Raw genomic sequence first — 21,659 nt, forward strand, 5'->3', positions numbered from 1 at the left:
GGGCTTATATATGTTTTTGTCAAAAATTGAAATTTTACAAATAATTTTTTTTCTCAGAATCGTAATCTTCGTATGTGTTCTTACGTATTTCGTAAAAAAAAAGGAAAAAATTTCCGGAGAAGGTAAAAAATGAAGGGGGTTTCGAAGGGGGTTTAATTGAAGTTTCGAAATTGCGATTTTTGAAAATTTCCTTTTCAGAATCGGATCCTCCATAACTAAAAACGTGGGATTCCGTAAAAATAAAAAAATTTAATATGTATCCATTTTACCGAAAGTTATGATGGAAAAATCGGATCTTGTGATATTGAGTTGTTAAGAATAGCCAAACATATACCACACAAACAGCTATTCATTTCACAACCTTTTGGTTGTTAGTATCTAATATCTATTTTATTTTCTTTCAGGACATATTTCCATTTGAAAGAAGACTTTCTGCAGAGGATACTGCAAGTCTGCTGTGTTAGGGTAGAAAGATTTATCAACCAATTAATGTCTTCAGAATAAAAGAATAAAACTGAAAATTAACTGAGAGAATGTTTCACAAAGTCAGCAAATGTTACAAATGTGGTATTTGTGGTAAAGTACTTACTACAAAATATAATTTAGCTATTCATAAGCGCATTCATATTGGGGAGAAGTTATACCACTGTGAAGTATGTGAGAAGGCATTTTCTGTAAAAGCTTATTTAACAGAACACAAACATATACATACAGGAGAGAAACCGTTTCACTGCGAAATATGTGGAAAATCATTTTCTCATAAAGGTTACGTAAAGATACACAAACGTGTTCACACTGGAGAGAAACCATACAATTGCGAAATCTGTGGCAAAGCATTTTCAGATCTTAGTAGTGCAAAAAGTCATCAACTTATTCATACTGGAGAAAAACCATTTCACTGTGAAATATGTGGAAAATCATTTTCTTATAAAGGTTACTTAAAGATTCACAAACGTACACACACAGGAGAGAAACCATTTCATTGTGAAATCTGTGGTAAAGCATTTTCACAGTTCAATGGCGTAAGAAGTCATCAGCTTATTCACACTGGAGAAAAACGATACCATTGTGAAACCTGTGGCAAACCGTTTTCTCGACTTGGTAATTTAAAAACGCATAAACATACTCATACTGGGGAGAAGCCATACAGGTGTGATGATTGTGGGAAAGGTTTTTCAACTGCAAGTGCCTGTGAAATACACAGAGGTGTGCACTCAAAACCTTACCACTGTGAAATCTGTGATAAAGCATTTTCTGTAAAATACTCTTTAACAATACACAAACGTCTTCACACTGGAGAGAAGCCATATCACTGTGAAGTATGTGGGAAAGGATTTACAAACAGAGGTACCTTAATGAAGCATAAACATAGTCACACAGGAGAAAAACAACACCACTGTGAAATCTGTGGGAAAGCGTTTCCTCAAAAATATTGTCTAATATTACACAAACGGATTCACACAGGAGAGAAACCATATCACTGTGAGGTTTGTGGAAAAGACTTTGCTGGTAAGTGCAACTTAGTAAATCACAAACGTATTCATACTGGGGAAAAACCACATCACTGTGAAGTCTGTGGCAGAGCATTTTCGCAAACTGGTAGTTTAAAACGACACAGACGTACTCACACAGGAGAGAAACCATATCACTGTTTAATATGTGGGAAAGAATTTTCACTTAAGACCAGCTTAACAACACATAACCGTATTCATACTAGACAAAAGTCACTGTAATATGAAATTTGTGGGAAAGCATTTTCAGAAAAATTTGTCCTATTGGTACATAAACTTACTCATACTGGAGAAAAACCATATCATTGAAGTTTGTGACAAGGAATTTTCCAATAGTGGCAGCTTAAAAGGACATATACACACTGGGGAAAAACCACACCACTGTGAAATCTGTGATGGCTTGACTGAGAACTGGTAAGCTGGGTGGTTGCACCAGGCTCCAATCTGATTTGGCATGGTTTCTATGGTTGGATGCCCTTCTTAATGCCAACCACTCCGATAGTGTTGTGGGACCTTTTTACTTGACGCCGGCATGAGTACCAGTGAGGCAGCACAGGCATTAGCCTTACTCGATGCTTCTTTATGTGTGTGTGTCTTGTATTACCTCCTCACTGTCACTTGACAACCAGTGTTGGTTGGTTTATGTCACCATAACTTACAGTACCAATAAAGAAACCAAGTGAATAAATACTAGATTTGCAAAAGGCTGTACCCCAGCATGGCCACATTCCACTGATGGAAAGAGGAAAAAGATTAATGGAAGTGGTTCCATTTCAACTAAAACTATAATTACGTGAAACATTAATACTGAGTGGAAATATTCCAATGACCCTGGGCCCATGGCAGTACCTCCAACAGAGTATTACTTAAACACTGTCCCAAATAATTGGAATACTTTTTGGTAATTCTTAAGTATTCAGTGTATCTATATGAATGATTTGAATTTTTTTTTACATGTCATGTTTTCTCCTCATCTCTCTTTCATCTAGAGACTTAGGAACGAAACAGATTTCATGCTGAAGATTTGTTTTATCTGTTCTCAAAATAACAAGAATTATTGATATCAGATTTTGGCACAAGGCCAGCAGTTTGAGGGGAGGGGGCCAGTGGATTTACATGAATGCAAGTATTCAACTAGTACTTAATTAATTGACCGAAAAGAATAAAAGGCAAAGTTGACCATGTCAGAATGTGAAGATGGATGAAATGCCACCAAGTGTTTAGCCAGGTACGCTCAGTATTTGTTGAAAGGTGGTAATGGAAATAATTCTACATATTTCATATGAAGCTACTTCTGACCACATGGAATCAAAAAATCTATTTATCTAATTATGAACAATTGGTTAGTTTGTTTAATCACAGATGTATTCAAACAGGTGATAGAAGCATACTCTGAAATATGTGGGAAAACATTGTTAATTATCGCTGCCAAATAAGACAATAGCACTCTCACCCACCACAAAGGAGGGAAACCATTTTTTTTTTTTTTAGAAATGTTTACTTAGGGGAGAATGTATTATACACTCTGTAAAGTGGTTGGCATTAGGAAGGGCATCCAGCTGTAGAAACCATGCCAAAACAGACAATGAAGCCTGATGGGCCCCTGCTGGTTCCTGCCAAACTAGCCATCCCTTGCCAGGACCAAAAACGGATATTAAATAATAATGATGAGGACTTAGGGAATATTCTATTAATCCTGAACAGAGACAACATAGATCAAAGTTGTGATTGTGAGATATTGTTGAGAATACCCAATCACTTACCACACAAATAGCTACTCATTTCACAACGTTTTGGTCATTAGTATCTAATATTCATTTTATTTTTCTTTCAGGACATATTTTCATTGGAAAGAAGATTTTCTGCAGAGGATACTGAGAGTCTGCTCTGTTAGGGTAGAAAGATTTATCAACCAATTTATGTCTTCAGAATGAAAGAATAAGACTGTGAAAATTAACCGAGAGAATGTTTCAGAAAGTGAGCAAACGTTACAAATGTGATATTTGTGGCAAAGATCTTACTACAAAATCTAATTTAGCTATTCATCGGTGCACTCATACTGGGGAAAAGCCATACCACTGTGAAGTATGTAAGAAAGCATTCTCTGTAAAAGCTTATTTAACAGAACACAAACGTACACATACCGGAGAGAAACCATTTCACTGTGAAATATGTGGAAAATCATTTTCTAGTAAAGGTTACGTAAAGGTACACAAACGTACACACACAGGAGAGAAACCATATCACTGTGAAATCTGTGGCAAAGCATTTTCAGAGTTCAGTAGTGCAAGAAGTCATCAACTTATTCACACAGGAGAAAAACGATACCGTTGTGAAATATGTGGCAAATCATTTTATCAAGTTAATAATTTAACAAGACATAAACGTATTCACACTGGGGAGGAACCATACAAGTGTGATGATTGTGGGAAAGCATTTTCTAATGTAACTAACTTTGAAACACACAAAGGTGTTCATTCGAAGCCTTTCCACTGTGAAATCTGTGATAAAGCATTTTCTGTAAAATACTCTTTAACAGTACACAAACGTATTCACAGTGGAGAGAAGCCATATCATTGTGAAGTATGTGGGAAAGGATTTACTGGGTGTGGTACCTTAATAAGGCATAAACGTACTCACACAGGGGAAAAACGCCACCGCTGTGAAATCTGTGGGAAAGCTTTTCCTGAAAAATATGTTTTAACATTACACAAACGAATTCACACTGGAGAGAAACCATATCACTGTGAAGTTTGCGGAAAAGACTTTGCTGGTAGGTGCAACTTAGTAAATCACAAACGTATTCATACTGGGGAAAAACCACATCACTGTGAAGTCTGTGGCAAAGCATTTTCTCAAATTGGTACTTTAGTAAGACACAGACGTATTCACACAGGAGAGAAACCATATCACTGTTTAATATGTGGAAAAGAATTTTCACTTAAGACCAGCTTAACAACACATAACCGTATTCATACAGGAGAAAAGCCATAACTAATGTGAAATCTGTGGGAAAGCATTTTCTGAAAAATCTGTCCTATTAGTTCATAAACTTACACATACTGGAGAAAAACCATATCACTGTGAAATTTGTGACAAGGAATTTTCCAATAGTGGCAGCTTTAAAGGACATATACATACACACACTGGAGAGAAGCCTCACCACTGTGAAATATGTGGCAAAATATTTTCTAACTTGAGGTGTTTAATAAGACACAAGCGTTTTCATACTGGGGAAAAACCATACAGCTGTGTTATTTGTGGGAAATCATTTACTCGTATTGATTATATATCTACTCATATGTACCGTTAATAATGGAGATAAACTTTACCACTGACTTTCGTAGGAAAGCATATTATCAGACCATATTGTGATATTTGAATTGAATCTATCTATATGAATGTTATTAAAGTGCTATAAATGTTTATAACCTGTTTTGTGTATTTTTTGGAAATTGTAGTAAATTTTTCTTTGTAATGTTACTTGTCACGTTGCATGTATCATACAATATAGTTAGAGTGAGAAAACTTATTACTACTAGCCACCCAACAGAATTAGGGAAACATACAAGACTTCATCCACTGCATGCAGTTGTCTGGCTTCTGTCAAAGGGATACAATCAAAGTGTACAAAGGAGCCAGGTCTGAATATAAGGCCATCATAGAGAATGATGCAAATTGGTATCTGTTACACTATAAAACTTGGAATAGCAAGAGAAAGGATGAAGAAGATAGATATGGCCAACTAACTCATGGTATGATAACTAAAAATACCAGATTATTATGTTTGTTGGTAATACTCCTATAGGTGAAGAAACATAAATTTGGAAAACCTTTGGTAAAACGAATCTATGGATTTAAAGTTGTAGAAAGAGCAGGGATCACCATGAAATCCCAGATCAGGAGAGCAACTGTATAGTGTGTAGGATGAACCCACAGATGAACAGTTTGGAAAGTAGCATATTGTGTAACATGTAGTGAGGCATAGTAGAGAAACAGGACGATGACACACACTGCTGGACACTGAAGGAAAAATTCATCAGTGCTCTACCAACATGTTCAATTCGAATATGAAAGTTTGGTTAATAGTGTAGACTTAATCACATAGACCAGACATGACACTCAGATTATGGAGGGCCCACATGCACAGTATTCGATGAACTGAGTCTGAACAGAAAACATGAATGGTTCAACATCACCCCACTCCATTAGACTGCACAGCCTGATGACTAAAGACAGATACAGTATAATACATAAACCCATAAATACACACAAAGACAGTAAATGGAATGAGAAAGGAAAAAATAAAAGACCCAGGTACAAACGATGTAGTAAGCAAGCACATATGCACACAAAACATGCACTCAGATACAGATTCAAATTGTTGCACATATATGGATACATAGCAGAGAAAGACAAAATGGAATAAGCAGAACAAGAAGAGACATGGTATAGAGAGATACTGAAGAGGTCACAGGATGTGGGATGAAAGAGCTGTAAGAAAGAAACTAGAATAATGATAAAGCTGAAGAGTAGACCAAATATATAGAGGGTGTTTAATTGGCAAAATATGACCATCATTATGTATAACAATATTATAACATTTTGATGTAAAGCCCCATGGTAGTCTTGAGGATATGCTATTGATTATATTATCATGGTTGTTATGGATCTGGTCATGTGGTAGTTTCGATTGTGTGGAGGCGCAATGGCCCAGTGGTTAGGGCAGCGGACTCGCGGTTTTGATTCCCAGACCGGGCGTTGTGAGTGTTTATTGAGCGAAAACACCTAAAAAAGCTCCGCGGCTCCGGCAGGGGATGGTGGTGATCTCCTGCTGTACTCTTTCACCACAACTTTCTCTCACTCTTACTTCCTGTTTTTGTTGTACCTGTATTTCAAGGGGCCGGCCTTGTCACGCTGAATATCCCCGAGAACTACGTTAAGGGTGCATGTGTCTGTGGAGTGCTCAGCCACTTGCACGTTAATTTCACGAGCAGGCTGTTCCGTTGATTCGGATCCACCAGAACCCTCATCGTCGTAACCGACGGAGTGCTTCCATCCAGTTTCGATTGTCTTATAAATCTAGATAAATTATCACCACTGGCTGAACATGCAGACACAGGAACTGAACTTCCCTATAGTTCTGTATTGCCATTATTCCTGAAAACCATTCTTTGATAACTCATATACAGTCATTCCAAATAATCTTTGTATCTTTCTCACCCTGCAGACCCAACCCATGATTATCTTTGCACTTCTTAAGTCAACTGTTCACTATTTTATCATCACAATGACCTGAACCTCTAATGAGCTTAAGTAAGTTGAATAGTATCTTAATGTGCCAAAATTTAAAATTTTCAGTAAACCTTAATTTTGAAATACTGGCAGCAAAAAGGAAAAGATCCCCAAATTCCAAAACGTATGTGCTCCTAATGGTGTCGGATGAGAAATGGTGTATCTATATCAGCATAATAGCAACACAGAATATATCTCATTTTAATTAAAACCAGCGATTTCACTTGAAACTTTGTTGTCAAAAAAAAGAAAAAGAAAATTACCCTCTGTAGACCACGTGACTTGCGAGTCACCAAAATTCGCATAACACTGCCATCTTTGTTTCTCACAAAACATTGACTGAAGCCAAGTCGTCTTGGCGGGAGATAAAATTATTTAGCAGCAGTTGTGTATGAATGATATTAACAATGCGTAGTTATTGTGGAGAAGCAAAATATTAAGGTAAGGCAATGTTTATTTATCTTTTGTTTATATGTATTTAATATAGGTAATTATTTCGCATTCTGGGTCGATATAAAAGGCTTTCTCTTAATTAAGGGTCAACAAATTGCTGTTTTATGTTTGTGTAATGTCGGTTGGTGTCTTAAACACTCGGCTGTCATGGATCGGTGTGAAGGCTCCGTGTCCAGAGAGCGTTGAAGGAATTAACCGAGCCATGAACGATAGTTTCCTCTTTTGTTTATCGAATTGCAAGAAAGAAATTCATTCCAGTTCATGATTGGTACTTTGTCTACTGTTCCAGGAGACATGTCACGCAAATTAAACTAGGCTAGATCTTCAGAAATACATACACCGCTTATGGTTTTCAAAATAAACTCACTTATATTTCATAAGAATAATGAAGTAATTTTCAACGAATCGGGATCAATAAGAGAATGCGCATCAAACTTTATAACTGTGACCAAAGTGGCTTTACAATGCTTTTATTCTTTTTTAAAATTTTTACTTGTTTCAGTCATTTGACTGCGGCCATGCTGGAGCACCGCCTTTAATCGAGCATCTCGACCCCGGGACTTATTCTTTTGTAAGCCCAGTACTTATTCTATCGGTCTCTTTTTGCCGAACTGCTAAGTAACGGGGACATAAACACACCAGCATCGGTCGTCAAGCAATGCTAGGGGGACAAACACAGACACAAACACACACACGCATACATATATATATACATATATATGATGGGCTTCTTTCAGTTTCCGTCTACCAAATCCACTCACAAGGCTTTGGTTGGCCCGAGGCTATAGAAGACACTTGCTCAAGGTGCCACGCAGTGGGACTGAACCCGGAACCATGTGATTGGTAGACAAGTTACTTACCACACAGCCACTCCTGCGCCTTTCATAGTAAAACTATTAAAACGTCGGAGCAAAAAAAAAAATCAAAAAAACTTTAGAATTTGTTTCAGACTTGGGTACTACTTGAGAACAGTGGTCCCGGTGCGCGCATCCGCACTAGCTAGTCATGATTAGTCGATCCTTACTTTGTGTTTTTGTGTTATTTACTTTGTTTAAAAAATTATTTACTTTGTGTAAAATTATTTTGTTTTATTTACTTTGCTAGGCAGTCGTTGTAGGATCGACTAGTCACGACTAGCTAGCGCGGATGCGCGACTACGCGAGTGCGCGCACCGGGACCACTGTTCTCAAATAGTACCTCAGACTTGTACATTCTGAATTCAAATCTTGCCATGGTCAATCAACTTCGCCTTTTATCATTCCGGTGTAATTTTGATCGCGGGACCCCTCACATTCAAAATTGCTGGCATTGTTCCTAAACGAAAGAACATTTAGTTGTATCGTCTTGGACCATTTAGCTGTAAAGAAGTTTATATTTTCCATGCGCATGCATGGCTGGGTGTTTTAGAAGCTGGCTTTGTGACCACTTAATTTCCAGTTGAGTCCCACTGCGCGGTTCTTTGGGCAATTAAAAAAAAAAATGTGGAAAAATATGGAGATTATTATTATGAAAAAAGTTTCCAAAAATTTTTGTAGTTAGGGTTTTAGGGTTACGGTTAGGGAATAAATTGAAAAATTAAGAAGAGGCGGGATTTCAAAATGCCGATTTTTGGTAAAAAAAAAAAATAATAATTTAAAAAATGGGAGGAAATGGGGGTGGTGAGGAAGTCTTTCCCATCTCTTTCCGTCCGTTTTTTTTTTTTTTTTTTTTTTTCCTTTTTTTTCCCTCTCAGCCCTTTCTGTTGAAGAGTATAGGCTTGAAACATAAAAGACTTTTCCATTCTTCCCAAGTGTCAAACCTTCTTGTTTTTCCCTCGCCTGTCTTCGTCGTTTGCTTTCTGTGAATTTGAACCGAAAACACTCAACTATATTTGAACTATATATACATACATATATATATACCATATATAATGGTGTACGGGATGGAATTTGAACTTTAAAAGAATCACCCTCAAATTAGGAGTCGTCTTCTTTAAAATCTGAACCTTCCTGTGGTTTAGAGTAGCACCTATGTCAATGGAGAACAGTGTAAAGCACTTTCATAGATCCTATAGTTCTACAGTCTAGTATTTTCTACTGGTAACTTGAATATATCAATGGGGCACACTGTAAAACACTCACAAAAATCATGGGGTTCTAGTATTTTCTACTGATACTTACACATATGTTTGGCAAGCTGGGTCAATAGTTATCTCTATATATATATAAACGGCAAAATGTCTGTGTGTGTGTGTGTATCCTTTATACAAATCCACAATTTTTCAGTTAGTGGGCTCGCACTTTCTATGGTCATTCAAAACCATCCAAGGGTGGTCGTGCACATCTTTACATTTCCCCAGTCACCCCGCAAAGCCATTAAAAAATCAATAGAAGTGACTTTTTTTGTGAATTTTCTATCCAAAACCCAATCAAAATACCCAAAACTTGATATGCCAATTGAATGCCAGCTAGCTGTATGTGATTGGTCGGAGATTTGGACAGTACTCGCGTGTATGTGCGCACGCACACAGCTGTATATGCATGCACTAGCACTATGACCTGGCGTTGCTGGGTCATAGTGCTAGTAATGGTTACATTTGAATGACAGCACAGAAAACTTGTCAGACATCGGTCATCATGTGCAACAGCTGACAAACAGAAAATGTAACAAATCAGCCCATTCAGTCGGGTCCCAGGGCCCGTTCTGTTTACACTACCTCAAAGTGCTCTCTCATACAGCGCTCAGCCAGTTGAGGGTTTTCGGGAAAAGTGTAGTTTACAGTAACTAATCTACCTGCTATGGCAGATTAGAAGCATGATCTGGGACCTTCTGTGATTGGCCAGTTTGTGTTTGTCAGATCAATCACAATAAACCTTACAATTATCGGTTATTTTTAAACATTTACAGACAGAATTCTTGAAAAGGCTCGAGTGATCATCAATATCAAGCAACTGTAACCCCCCCCCTCGTGGCTCCAAAGGACAAATAAAAGATATAAAGCTGGTTTTAGCTAAAAGTGGTAGCATGTGCCAAGTCCCACAACAAGTGCGTGCCAGTTGCGTTACACCAGCATCCACTATGACTACAATTTCACTGGACTTGATGGGTCTTCTTCTCAAACACAACATATTGCCAAGTCTCTTGACCATTTGCCATTGCTTTTTACATACCACTGGTACGGGTGCCAGTTATGCAACACCGGCATCGGCTGCATTGTCTCTGTGAGGCCCACTGCTCATCAGGTGCTTTTTACATGGCACTGGCATTGGCCACATTGCCTCCGTTATGCCCAGCGCTCAGTTGGTGCTTTTTGTGTGCCACCTGCACAGATACCAGATGGTTGACACAGGCTTCGACCACATTTCCTCCATGGAGCCCATCGCTCGGAAGATGCTTTTTATGTGCCAATTATGTGACACGCATCATCCATGACTACGATTATCCTCATCGTTTAACGTCTGCTTTCCATGCCAGCATGGGCTGGATGGCTTGACCGAGAATTGAGTTGAACCAAACCTTTCAAGGCAGTACCCCAGCATGGCCACATTCCACTGATGGAAAGAAGAAAAAGATTAATGGAATTGGTTCCATTTCAACTAAAACAAACAATAACTGTTACTTTATTTGCATGACATTTTTCTGAGATTCTTAGACATATGAATAGTTAAGGACAAAAATATTTGTCTTGTTGGAGGGATGTAGTGTAATGTTTGAAACTTTGCTGAGTATAATTATGTGAAACATTAATACTGAGTGGAAATAATCCAGTGACCATGGGCCTATGACAGTACCTCCAACAGAGTATTACTTAAACACCGTCCCAAATAGCAGGAATGGTTTTCTGGTAATTCTTAAGTATCAAGTATATCTATAACAATGATTTGATTCTTTACATCTGTCATGTTTTCTTCTCATCTCTCTTTCATCTAGAGACTGAGGAAGGAAACAGATTTTGTCCTGAAGAAGATTTGTGCTTTTTCTGTTCTCAAACAAACAAATAGTGTTGATTTTAGCATTTTGGCACAAGGCCAGTAGTTTGAGGGGAGAGGCCAGTGGATTTACATCAGTGCAAGTATTCAACTGGTACTTATTTCATTGATCGAAAAGAATGAAAGGCAAAGTTGCCCTTGTCAGAATGTGAAGATGGGTGAAATGCCACTAAGCCTTTAGCCAGGCACACTCATGATTCATTGAAAGGAGGTAATGGAAAGAATTCTGCATATTTCTTATGAAGCTACTTCTGACCTCATGAAATGAGAACATCTATTTATCTAATTCTGCCTAGTTTCAATCTGTGAACACTTGGTCAGTTTGTTTAATCACACACATATTCAAACAGGTGATAGAAGCATACTCTGAAATATGTGGGAAAACATTGTTAATTATTGCTGTCAAATAAGACAATAGCACTCTCACCCACCACAAAGGAGGGAAAGCATTTTTTTAGAAATGTTTACTGACGGGAGATTGCGTTATACACTCTGTAAAGTGGTGAGCATTAGGAAGGGCATCCAGCTGTAGAAACCATGCCAACTGACAATGGAACCTGGTGGGACTTTGCTGGTTCCTGTCAAACTGTCCGACTCTTGCCAGGACCAAAAACAGATATTAGATAATAATGATAAGGACTTAGGGAATATTCTATTGATCCTGAACAGAGACAACATGAAGAAAGGTTGTGACTTGCTGATCTATGATTGAGATATTGTTGAGAATATAGTCAATCACTTACCACACAAATAGCAACTCATTTCACAACTTTTTAGTCATTAGTATCTAATATTTATTTTATTTTTCTTTCAGGACATATTTCCATTTGAAAGATTTTCTGCAGAGGATACTGCCAATCTGCTGTGTTTGGGTAGAGAGATTTATTAACCAATGTTTTCAGAATGAGAAAATAAAATTGCAAAATTTAACTGAGAGAATGTATCAGAAAGGGAGCAAACCTTACAAATGTGATATTTGTGGCAAAGATCTTACTACAAAATCTAATTTAGCTATTCATAGGCGCACTCATACAGGGGAAAAGCCATACCGCTGTGAAGTATGTGAGAGGGCATTCTCTGTAAAAGGAAATTTAAGAGAACACAAACGTACACATACAGGAGAGAAACCATTTCACTGTGAAATATGTGGAAAATCATTTTCTGATAAAGGTTACATAAAGATTCACAAACGTACACACACTGGAGAGAAACCATACCACTGTGAAATCTGTGGCAAAGCATTTTCACAGTTTCATAATGTGAGAAGTCATCAACTTATTCACACTGGAGAAAAGCGATTCAATTGTGAAATCTGTGGCAAGCCATTTTCTCGACTTGGTAATTTAAAAAGGCATAAACGTACCCATACTGGGGAGAAGCCATACAGGTGTGATGATTGTGGGAAAGCTTTTTCTAATTTGAGTGAATGTGAAACACACAGAGGTGTACACTCAAAACCTTACCACTGTGAAATCTGTGATAAAGCATTTTCTGTAAAAGTGTCTTTAACAATACACAAACGTGTTCACACTGGAGAGAAACCATATCATTGTGAAGTATGTGGGAAAGGATTTACAAGTAGTGGTACCTTAATAAGGCATAAACGTACTCACACAGGGGAAAAACGACACCACTGTGAAATCTGTGGGAAATCATTTACTGAAAAATTTATTTTAACATTACACAAACGAATTCACACAGGAGAGAAACCATATCACTGTGAGGTTTGCGGAAAAGACTTTTCTGATAGGTGCAGCTTAAAGAAACACAATCGTATTCATACTGGAGAAAAACCACATCACTGTGAAATCTGTGGCAAAGCATTTTCTCAAAATGGGACTTTAAAAAGACACAGACGTATTCACACAGGAGAGAAACCATATCGCTGTTTAATATGTGGAAAAAAATTTTCACTGAAGCCAAACTTAACAGCTCATACCCGTCTTCATACTGGGGAAAAGCCACACTACTGTGAAATCTGTGGAAAAGCATTTTCTGAAAAATCTGTCCTATTAGTTCATAAACGCACTCATACTGGAGAAAAACCATATCAGTGTGAGGTTTGTGGGAAGAAATTTGCCAATACTGGCAGCTTGAATGTACATAAACGTACACACACTGGAGAGAAATCACACCACTGTGAAATCTGTGGCAAAACATTTTCTGTAAATGATCAGTTAAAAAGACACAGACGTATTCACACAGGAGAGAAACCATATCGCTGTTTAATATGTGGAAAAAAATTTTCACTTCAGCCCAACTTAACAGTTCATACCCGTCGTCATACCGGGGAAAAGCCACACTACTGTGAAATCTGTGGCAAAGCATTTTCTGAAAAATCTGTCCTATTAGTTCATAAACGCACTCATACTGGAGAAAAACCATATCAGTGTGAAGTTTGTGGGAAGAAATTTTCCAGTCATGGCAACTTTAACGGACATAAACGTACACACACTGGAGAGAAACCTCACCACTGTGAAATCTGTGGCAAAGCATTTTCTAACTTGAGATGTTTAATAAGACACAAGCGTATTCATACTGGGGAAAAACCATACAGCTGTGTTATTTGTGGGAAATCATTTAATCGCAGTGATTATATATCAACTCATAAATGTACTTTTAATGATGGAGATAAACCTTACCACTGACTTTTGTAGGAAAGTATAGTATAAAACCATTTTGTTGTGATATTTGCATTAAAGAATTTATGTATATGAATGTTATTAAATTGCTATAAATGTTTATAATATGTTTAGTGTATTCTTTGGAAGTTGTAAATTTTTCATTTTTAATGTTACTTGTTCGGTCATATATATCATATGATATGGTTAGAGTGAGAAAACTCTTCTACTAGCAACCTGATAGCTTTAGAGATACGTACAGGACTTCATCGACTCTATGCAGTTCCTCAGGTATTGTCAAAGAGACAGGATCAAAGTGTACTATCAACACATAGAGCAGACATGACATGCAGGTAGATTATGGTGGCCACACATACAGTTGTAGATAGACTGAACCTCAACAGAAAACTTGAATGGAATAAGAACGTCACCCCTACTCCACCACACTGCCCAACCCGATGGCTAAAGACAAAATGAGAAGTAAACAGATACGAACAAGATAATACATACATCCATATACACACAAACAAGACATAGTAATGACAGTGGGAAAGAAGAAAAAAATACAAAAGACCAACAATGTAGTAAGCAAACGCATAGCTATACAGATGCTTATTGTTGCGCAGATAAGGATACATAACCGAGCCAGACAAAATGGAATAAGCAGGACAAGAAGAAACTTGGGATAGAGAATCACTGAAGAGGTCACAAGATGTGGATGAAAGAGATTTAAGAAAGAAACTAGAATAACAATAAAGCTGAAGAGAAGACCAAGTGTGTGTTTAATTGGCAAAATATGATCATGTATAGCAATATGTGAAGCCCCATGGTTGTCATGGGGATATGGTGAGTATTCAGAAATGACACTATTGATTATATTATCATGGTTGACATGTATCTGGTTAGAGTGAGAAAACTGTTGTTACTACTACTAGCAACCCAGCAGAATTAGGGAGACATCCACTGCATGCAGATCCCTGGCTGCTATCAAAGGGATAGGATCAAAGTGTAGAAAGAACTTGGGATCTGCCCCCTTTACACAAATGAATCCTGGAATAGCATGAAGATTGATAAGGCTAACTAACTCTTGGCATGGTAAGTAAAAATACCAGAGTATTCACCCTGTAGGTGAACAAACATCTTTTTGGGAAAACCTTAGATAAGATGAATTTATTTATTAAAGTAGTAGAAAGGCCAATGACCTCCATAAAATACCAGATCTGTAAAACGTATCCATTTGAGTGAACCACCTTTAAGGAGAGCAACAGTATTGTGTTTAGGATGAACCCACGGATAAACTGTAAAGTGAGGAATGTAGCTTAAAATATAAAGTGTAGTGAGGTATGGAAGAGAAAGAGGATATGACATACAATGGTGGAAGGTGAAGGAGAGAAGCTCATCAGCGCTCTACCAACATGCTCAATTAGGACATGAAGGCATGGTTAACATATTATCAACACATAGAGCAGGCATGACACTCAGATTATGGTGGCCACACATACAGTAATAGACTAAACCTCAACAGAAAACATGAATGGAATGACATCACCCCCACTGCACGACCTGATGGCTGAAGACAAAATGAGAAGAAAAGGAAACAAGATACCAACAGTATAATACATAAATTCATATACACACACACAAGACATACTAAAGACAATGAGAAAAGAAAAAATACAAGATCCAGATACAAATAATGTAGTAATCATACGGATATCCACACAAAACATGCACCCAGATACAGATTCAAATTGTTGCACATATATGGATACATATGAGAGAAATATAAAATGGAATAAGCAGAACAAGAAGAGGCATGAAATAGAGAGTTACGGAAGAGGTCACAAGATGTGGGATGAAAGAGCTTTAAGAAAGAAACTAGAATAATGATAAATCTGAAGAGAAAACCAAATATATAGAAGGTGTTTAATTGGCAAAATATGACCATCATTATGTATAACAATATTATAACATTTTGATGTAAAGCCCCTTAGTTGTCATGAGGATATAGTGAGTATTCAGAAATGTGACTTGATTATATTATCATGGTTGACATGAATCTGGTGACATAGTAGTTTTGATTGTCTTGTAAATCTAGCTAAACTATCGCAAGTAGCTGGAGATGCAGACACAGGGACTGAACTTTCCACTAATTCCATACTGCCATTGTTCCTTCAAACCACCCTCTAACACTACCTAAATTCACCGTTGTAAGGATCTGCAACATTTAACCATATCATGACACCGGACAGCTATTCAGATGTGACATGAACTATTCCCTGCCACCCTCACTAGGTTCAACCTGAATCTTCTCTGTCTTCATTTCTCTACATCAACTCATCTCCTCTCATCACACATTGCTAACTGATTCGTAATCATTCAAATAATCTTTATATCTTTCTGATCCCCATACCCAATCCATAATCATCTTTGCACTTACTAAGTGAACTGATCCCTTTTCTATTGCAATAACCTGGACCTTTAAGTAGTTTGAGTAAAGTGAATAACCACAGCTGCACCAGTTATATTAACTATCTTAGAAATCATGTTATATGTCGGAGTGGTTGGCGTTAGGAAGGGCACCCAGCTGTAGAATCTCTGCCAGATCAGATTGGAGCCTGGTGCAGCCATCTGGTTCACCAGTCCTCAGTCAAATTGTCCAACCCTTGCTAGCATGGAAAGCGGACGTTAAACGATGATGATGATGATGTCCGTCCATATCCCACATGGCCATGAATGCTTTTCTGATAGCATCACTCCAGCCGTTCAGACACAAAACAGCATCAACAATGCTTGAACCAAACCACCCATACCTGCAAACTTGATAATCCTTATCCAGTTCTTAAACTCCAACTGATCTTTGTATACCAAAAGGATCACTATTGACCATGAAGAATCGTTGTTCCTTTCATCTGTGAAACATTGTAATTCTCAGAATAGTTCTGTAGTAAAGGCTCTGCAACCAACTCTATTGTATAAACCGTTTCTCTCCATTTCACCATGCGCACACACAGCCCGAGTTCTGAAGTTTCTCAGTTTACTGCAAACTTACCAAGGGCATTAACTCTAACAAAGTCCCTTCAGTGACCTATCGCTACTCTACTGAAATATTCCCTATACTCACCAAAATCTTTTCCTCTCAGCCTGTGTTTCTGGGTGTGTCCTAATTAATGTTTACATTCTTGTTGAATTTTACCTTCTAACCACTTTCTTAACCTTATATCAATTCGTACTCACTCTAACTACTCTTTTGTTTTCAAACGGCTCCCTACAGTCTTAAGAAGTCAGAAAAATATCGCAGTTTTTCTACCAACGAATAGGTGTTTAAAATTTAAAAGCAACAACAAAACTCCAATAATATTAATCAACTGGTTTTAAAGACCGGATCCAGTTCCGTTGTACGTTTTCCATATTTCCCAAAGATTTTAATTTTATCTTAACACATAAAGTGCGCCGGGCCACGATCGTGGCCGTCAGACACAGGTCGATAGATCACAATCGTGGCCCAGATAGATGCATTTAATTTATGGGCATTTGTTGAGGTCTAGCGTCACTCAAACGCGCCGATACCCCCCCCTCTCGCCAGAATGCAAGAGGACTAATGGTTCAACTAATGACTTTTCATATGATGTAAAACTTGCCACCATTATATACTAAGAAGATATTTTAACTATTTTGTATGTGTGCATGGTAGTCTCATTTTTATAAAATGTGCTCAGCAGTCCATGCTATGTAAGTGCAAGTCCCAGCACTTTATGATTTAATGGAAAGAAATTGTCTGTTGTATTCATTGAGATTCCATATTTTGATAAGAAAATTTCACGTGAAGGTAAATCTCTCGAAACTTAATTTTAGTCCTGAAAAGGTGGGTTGCAATACAACTACAGAATCTCTTATCAGAAAATGGAAGATTTTTCACACCGAAGTTGCATTTACCACCAAATATGATCGGTTGGACCCATACTCAACGCACGCCACGCATTTTTGGCATCAAATATAGTCAGATAAATAAACTATGATAATATTTAAAACCTTTATTCCTTTCAGTGTGATTATTCATGGCCTTACTCGTCGTTTAGTATGTAAACGTCTTATTTAATGTCCATTTCCCTGTTATCCTAAGCTAGCCAGTGACATTTTCCTCATAATTATAGTAAGTTGGTTAAAACGTCCTTATGCTCTATTGGGCTAGGCCTCGGAGTTCGCTTTAATGGTATGCCAATCTGTTCAAGCTACAATTAGAAATTTGTTTTCAAAGTCGCACGGAAGATCGACCGAGGCTATTTCAGGGAGCGACGACTTGTATTCGAGGATATGGCCTATACTCTTTACTCTTTTACTTGTTTCAGTCATTTGACTGCGGCCATGCTGGAGCACCGCCTTCAGTCGAGCAAATCGACCCCGGGACTTATTCTTTGTAAGCCCAGTACTTATTCTATCGGTCTCTTTTGCCGAACCGCTAAGTGGAATATATTGTACTACTATTTCCAAAATACAAAACGTGCCTGATCCTAATGCTTTCCGACGAGAAATGACGTATCTGTATCAGCGCAATAACAACACAGTAAATATATCACGCTCATTGAAACCAGCAATTTCAAGTGAAAGTATTCCAGCAAATAAAAACGAAAGTAAATTACCCGATGTAGCCCACGTGACTTGAAGTGACCAATAGAATTCATATAAGACCGCCATCTTCGTCGTCATAGAGGGAGTTCTAATTATTTCGCAGCTGTTTTTTATGATTGATGCTAACGATGGTAGCTATTCAGAAGACATGTATTAAGGTAAGATGACGATTATTTATCTATTGCTTTTATGCGTTTTAATATAATTGTTTCGCATCCTGGGTCGATATAAAAGGTTTTCGGTTAATGTTGACATTATTACTCGGAAACGAAATCGGAAAAAAAAAAAATAGTGTAACAGAGGGTGAGGAGAGGCCTTCGGAAAATCCTCACAAGATTCGAATTTCTGCCTTGTAACTTTGAGGAAAATATAATCCTTTTGAAATCACAAATTAGACTTTTCCTCAGGTCCCGAATTTTCCGAAGGCCTCCCCCACCCCCGTTATTTTCCGGGCATTTTTGCTTTCAGATTCAATTCCTACATCTTTTTTTTCCCGATTTTGTTTCCGGGTAGTGTCAGGCTTTATGTTAATTAAGGGCCTCTTAAATACCCGGCTTCGTGGATAGGTGTGATGGTTCTGTGTCCAGGTTCACATATGCTGGTAAATATTCTTTTCTACTCTAGGCCCAAGGCCCGAAATTTTTGGGGGAGGGGCCAGTCGATTAGATCTTAATTTATCGACTCCGAAAGGATGAAAGTCAAAGTCAACTTGCCACTATTATGTACTAAGAAGCTATTACATTTATTTTTTATGTGTGCATGGTAATCTCATTTTCATGAAATGTGGTCAGCAGTCCATGCTTTGTAAGAGCAAATCCCAGTGCTTTATGTGTTAAATAATAATGATGAAGACTTAGGGAATATTCTATTAATCCTGAACAGAGGTAATGTAGATAAAAGTTGTGACTTACTGATCTATTGATTATGCGATATTGATGAGAATGGTCAATTATATACAACATAAATAGCTACTCATTTCACAACTTTTTGGTCATTAGTATCTAATATACATTTTATTTTTCTTTCAGGACATATTTCCATTTGAAAGAAGATTTTCTGCAGAGGATACTGAGAGTCTGCTGTGTTAGGGTAGAAAGATTTATCAACCAATTTATGTCTTCAGAATGAAAGAATAAGACTGTAAAATTTAACGAAGACAATGTTTCAGAAAGTGAGCAAGCATTACAAATGTGATATTTGTGGCAAACTACTTAGTACAAAATCTAATTTAGCTATTCATAGGCGCACTCATACTGGGGAAAAGCCATACCACTGTGAAGTATGTGAGAAAACATTCACTCAAAAAGCAAATTTAATAGAACACAAACGTACACATACAGGAGAGAAACCATTTCACTGTGAAATATGTGGAAAATCATTTTCTACTAAATGTTATATAAAGATACACAAACGTACTCACACAGGAGAGAAACCATTTCATTGTGAAATCTGTGGCAAAACATTTTCAGGGCGTAGTAGTGCAACAAGTCATCGGCTTATTCACACTGGAGAAAAACGATACGATTGTGAAATCTGTGGCAAATCATTTTCTAAGGTTAATAATTTAACAAGACATACACGTACTCACACTGGGGAGAAGCCATACAAGTGTGATGATTGTGGGAAAGCATTTTCTGATGTGAGTGCCTGTGAAACACATAGAGGTGTGCATTCAAAACCTTACCACTGTGAAATCTGTGGTAAAACATTTTCTGTCAAAGAATCTTTAACAGTCCACAAACGAGTTCACACTGGAGAGAAGCCATATCATTGTGACATATGTGGGAAAGGGTTTACAAACAGTGGTACCTTAATAAGGCATAAACGTACTCACACAGGGGAAAAACGACACCACTGTGAAATCTGTGGGAAAGTATTTCCTGAAAAATATGTCTTAACATTACACAAACGTATTCACACAGGAGAGAAACCATATCACTGTGAAGTTTGTGGAAAAGACTTTTTTGATAGCTGCAGCTTAAAGAAACACATTCGTATTCATACTGGGGAAAAAGCATATCACTGTGAAATTTGTGGTGAAGCATTTTCTGAAAATGGTACTTTAAAAAGACACAGACGTATTCACACAGGAGAGAAACCATATCACTGTTTAATATGTGGAAAAGAATTTTCACTTAAGACCAGCTTAACAAGACATACATGTGTTCATACTGGATAAAAGCCACACTAATGTGAAAAGTGTCGGAAAGCATTTTCTGAAAAATCTGTCCTATAAACACACTCATAATGGAGAAAAACCATATCAGTGTGAAGTTTGTGGCAAGGAATTTTCCAGTAGTGGCAGCTTAAATGGACATATATGTACACACACTGGAAAGAAAGCACACCACTGTGAAGTCTCTAACTTGAGGTGTTTAATAAGGCACAATCGTACTCAATCTTACCACTGACTTTTGTAGGATAGTATAGTATAAAACCATATTGTTGTGATATTTGTATTAAAGAATTTATGTATATGAATGTTATTAAAGTGCTATAAATGTTTATAATATGTGTAGTCTATTCTTGGAAATTGTAGTAAATTTTCATTTTTAATGTTACTTGTTAGGTCACATGTATCATATGATATGGTTAGAGTGAGAAAATTGTTGTTACTACTACTGGTAGCAATGCAACAGAATTAGGGAGACAATACTAACCATTGCATGCAGTTACCTGGCTGCTGTCGAAGAGATAGGGTCTAAGTTTAGAAAGGAGCTAGGGCGAAGTACTAATCCATCATAGAGAATGATGCAAATTGGGATGTGCCCACTATACACAAGTAATCCTGGAATAGCATGGAAAGGACAAAGAAGATATGGCCAACTAGCTCGTGGTATGATAACAAGAAATACCAGAGTATTATGTCGATGCTACCCCTGTAGGTCAACTAGCATATATTTTTGGGGAAACCTTAGATAAGGTGAATCTATGGATGAAAGTAGTAGAAAGGCTAGGGACCTCCATAAAATACCAGATCTATAGAACATATCAATTTGAATGAACTACCTGCAGGGAGAGCAACTGTATAGTGTTTAGGATGAATCCACAGATAAACTGAAGTGAGGAATGTAGCTTATAGTGTCAGGTATAGTGAGGTATGGAAGAGAAACAGGACAACAACATACACTGCTGGAAGCTGAAGGAAAATAGAAACTCACGAGTGCTCAATTAGGACATGG

The 21,659-nt window shown here is 37.5% G+C and overlaps 3 protein-coding genes across 9 annotated transcripts in view; all 3 read left to right on the forward strand.

Moving 5' to 3' along the window:
- The window catches only part of LOC115213037 (zinc finger protein 879-like), a 61,294-nt gene extending 56,355 nt beyond the window's left edge, over nucleotides 1-4,939 (forward strand). For 5 of the 7 annotated variants that reach the window (XR_004999802.1, XR_004999801.1, XR_004999803.1 and 2 more), the window contains 2 exons: nucleotides 405-2,412; nucleotides 3,346-3,469. Coding sequence is in view for 1 of the 7 variants with exons in the window: in XM_029781943.2 (XP_029637803.1) it covers nucleotides 3,477-4,505 (1,029 nt within the window). In the remaining 6 variants the exon portion in view is untranslated. Of the gene's footprint in view, nucleotides 1-404; nucleotides 2,413-3,345 lie in introns of all 7 variants that reach the window. The other 2 variants (XR_004999805.1, XM_029781943.2) reach the window with 2 other exon arrangements.
- A 2,164-nt stretch (nucleotides 4,940-7,103) lies between these two features.
- On the forward strand, nucleotides 7,104-13,971 carry LOC115213322 (zinc finger protein 728-like). The gene is made up of 2 exons (XM_036504217.1): nucleotides 7,104-7,247; nucleotides 12,042-13,971. Exon 2 carries the CDS (start codon nucleotides 12,166-12,168, stop codon nucleotides 13,873-13,875), a length of 1,710 nt encoding a protein of 569 aa, XP_036360110.1. The 5' UTR covers nucleotides 7,104-7,247; nucleotides 12,042-12,165; the 3' UTR covers nucleotides 13,876-13,971.
- A 4,526-nt stretch (nucleotides 13,972-18,497) lies between these two features.
- Nucleotides 18,498-20,984, forward strand: LOC115213151 (zinc finger protein 98-like). The gene is made up of 2 exons (XM_029782085.2): nucleotides 18,498-18,635; nucleotides 19,506-20,984. Exon 2 carries the CDS (start codon nucleotides 19,637-19,639, stop codon nucleotides 20,654-20,656), a length of 1,020 nt encoding a protein of 339 aa, XP_029637945.1. The 5' UTR covers nucleotides 18,498-18,635; nucleotides 19,506-19,636; the 3' UTR covers nucleotides 20,657-20,984.
- The last annotated feature ends 675 nt before the right edge of the window (nucleotides 20,985-21,659 follow it).

Source organism: Octopus sinensis, linkage group LG6 (assembly GCF_006345805.1).
Source record: "Octopus sinensis linkage group LG6, ASM634580v1, whole genome shotgun sequence".
NCBI lineage: Eukaryota > Metazoa > Mollusca > Cephalopoda > Octopoda > Octopodidae > Octopus > Octopus sinensis.

Excerpts from the sequence above, each read along its gene's own strand:
- LOC115213322 (XM_036504217.1), top strand. The coding sequence starts at position 12,166 with ATGTATCAGAAAGGGAGCAAACCTTACAAATGTGATATTTGTGGCAAA.
- LOC115213151 (XM_029782085.2), top strand. The coding sequence starts at position 19,637 with ATGTTTCAGAAAGTGAGCAAGCATTACAAATGTGATATTTGTGGCAAA.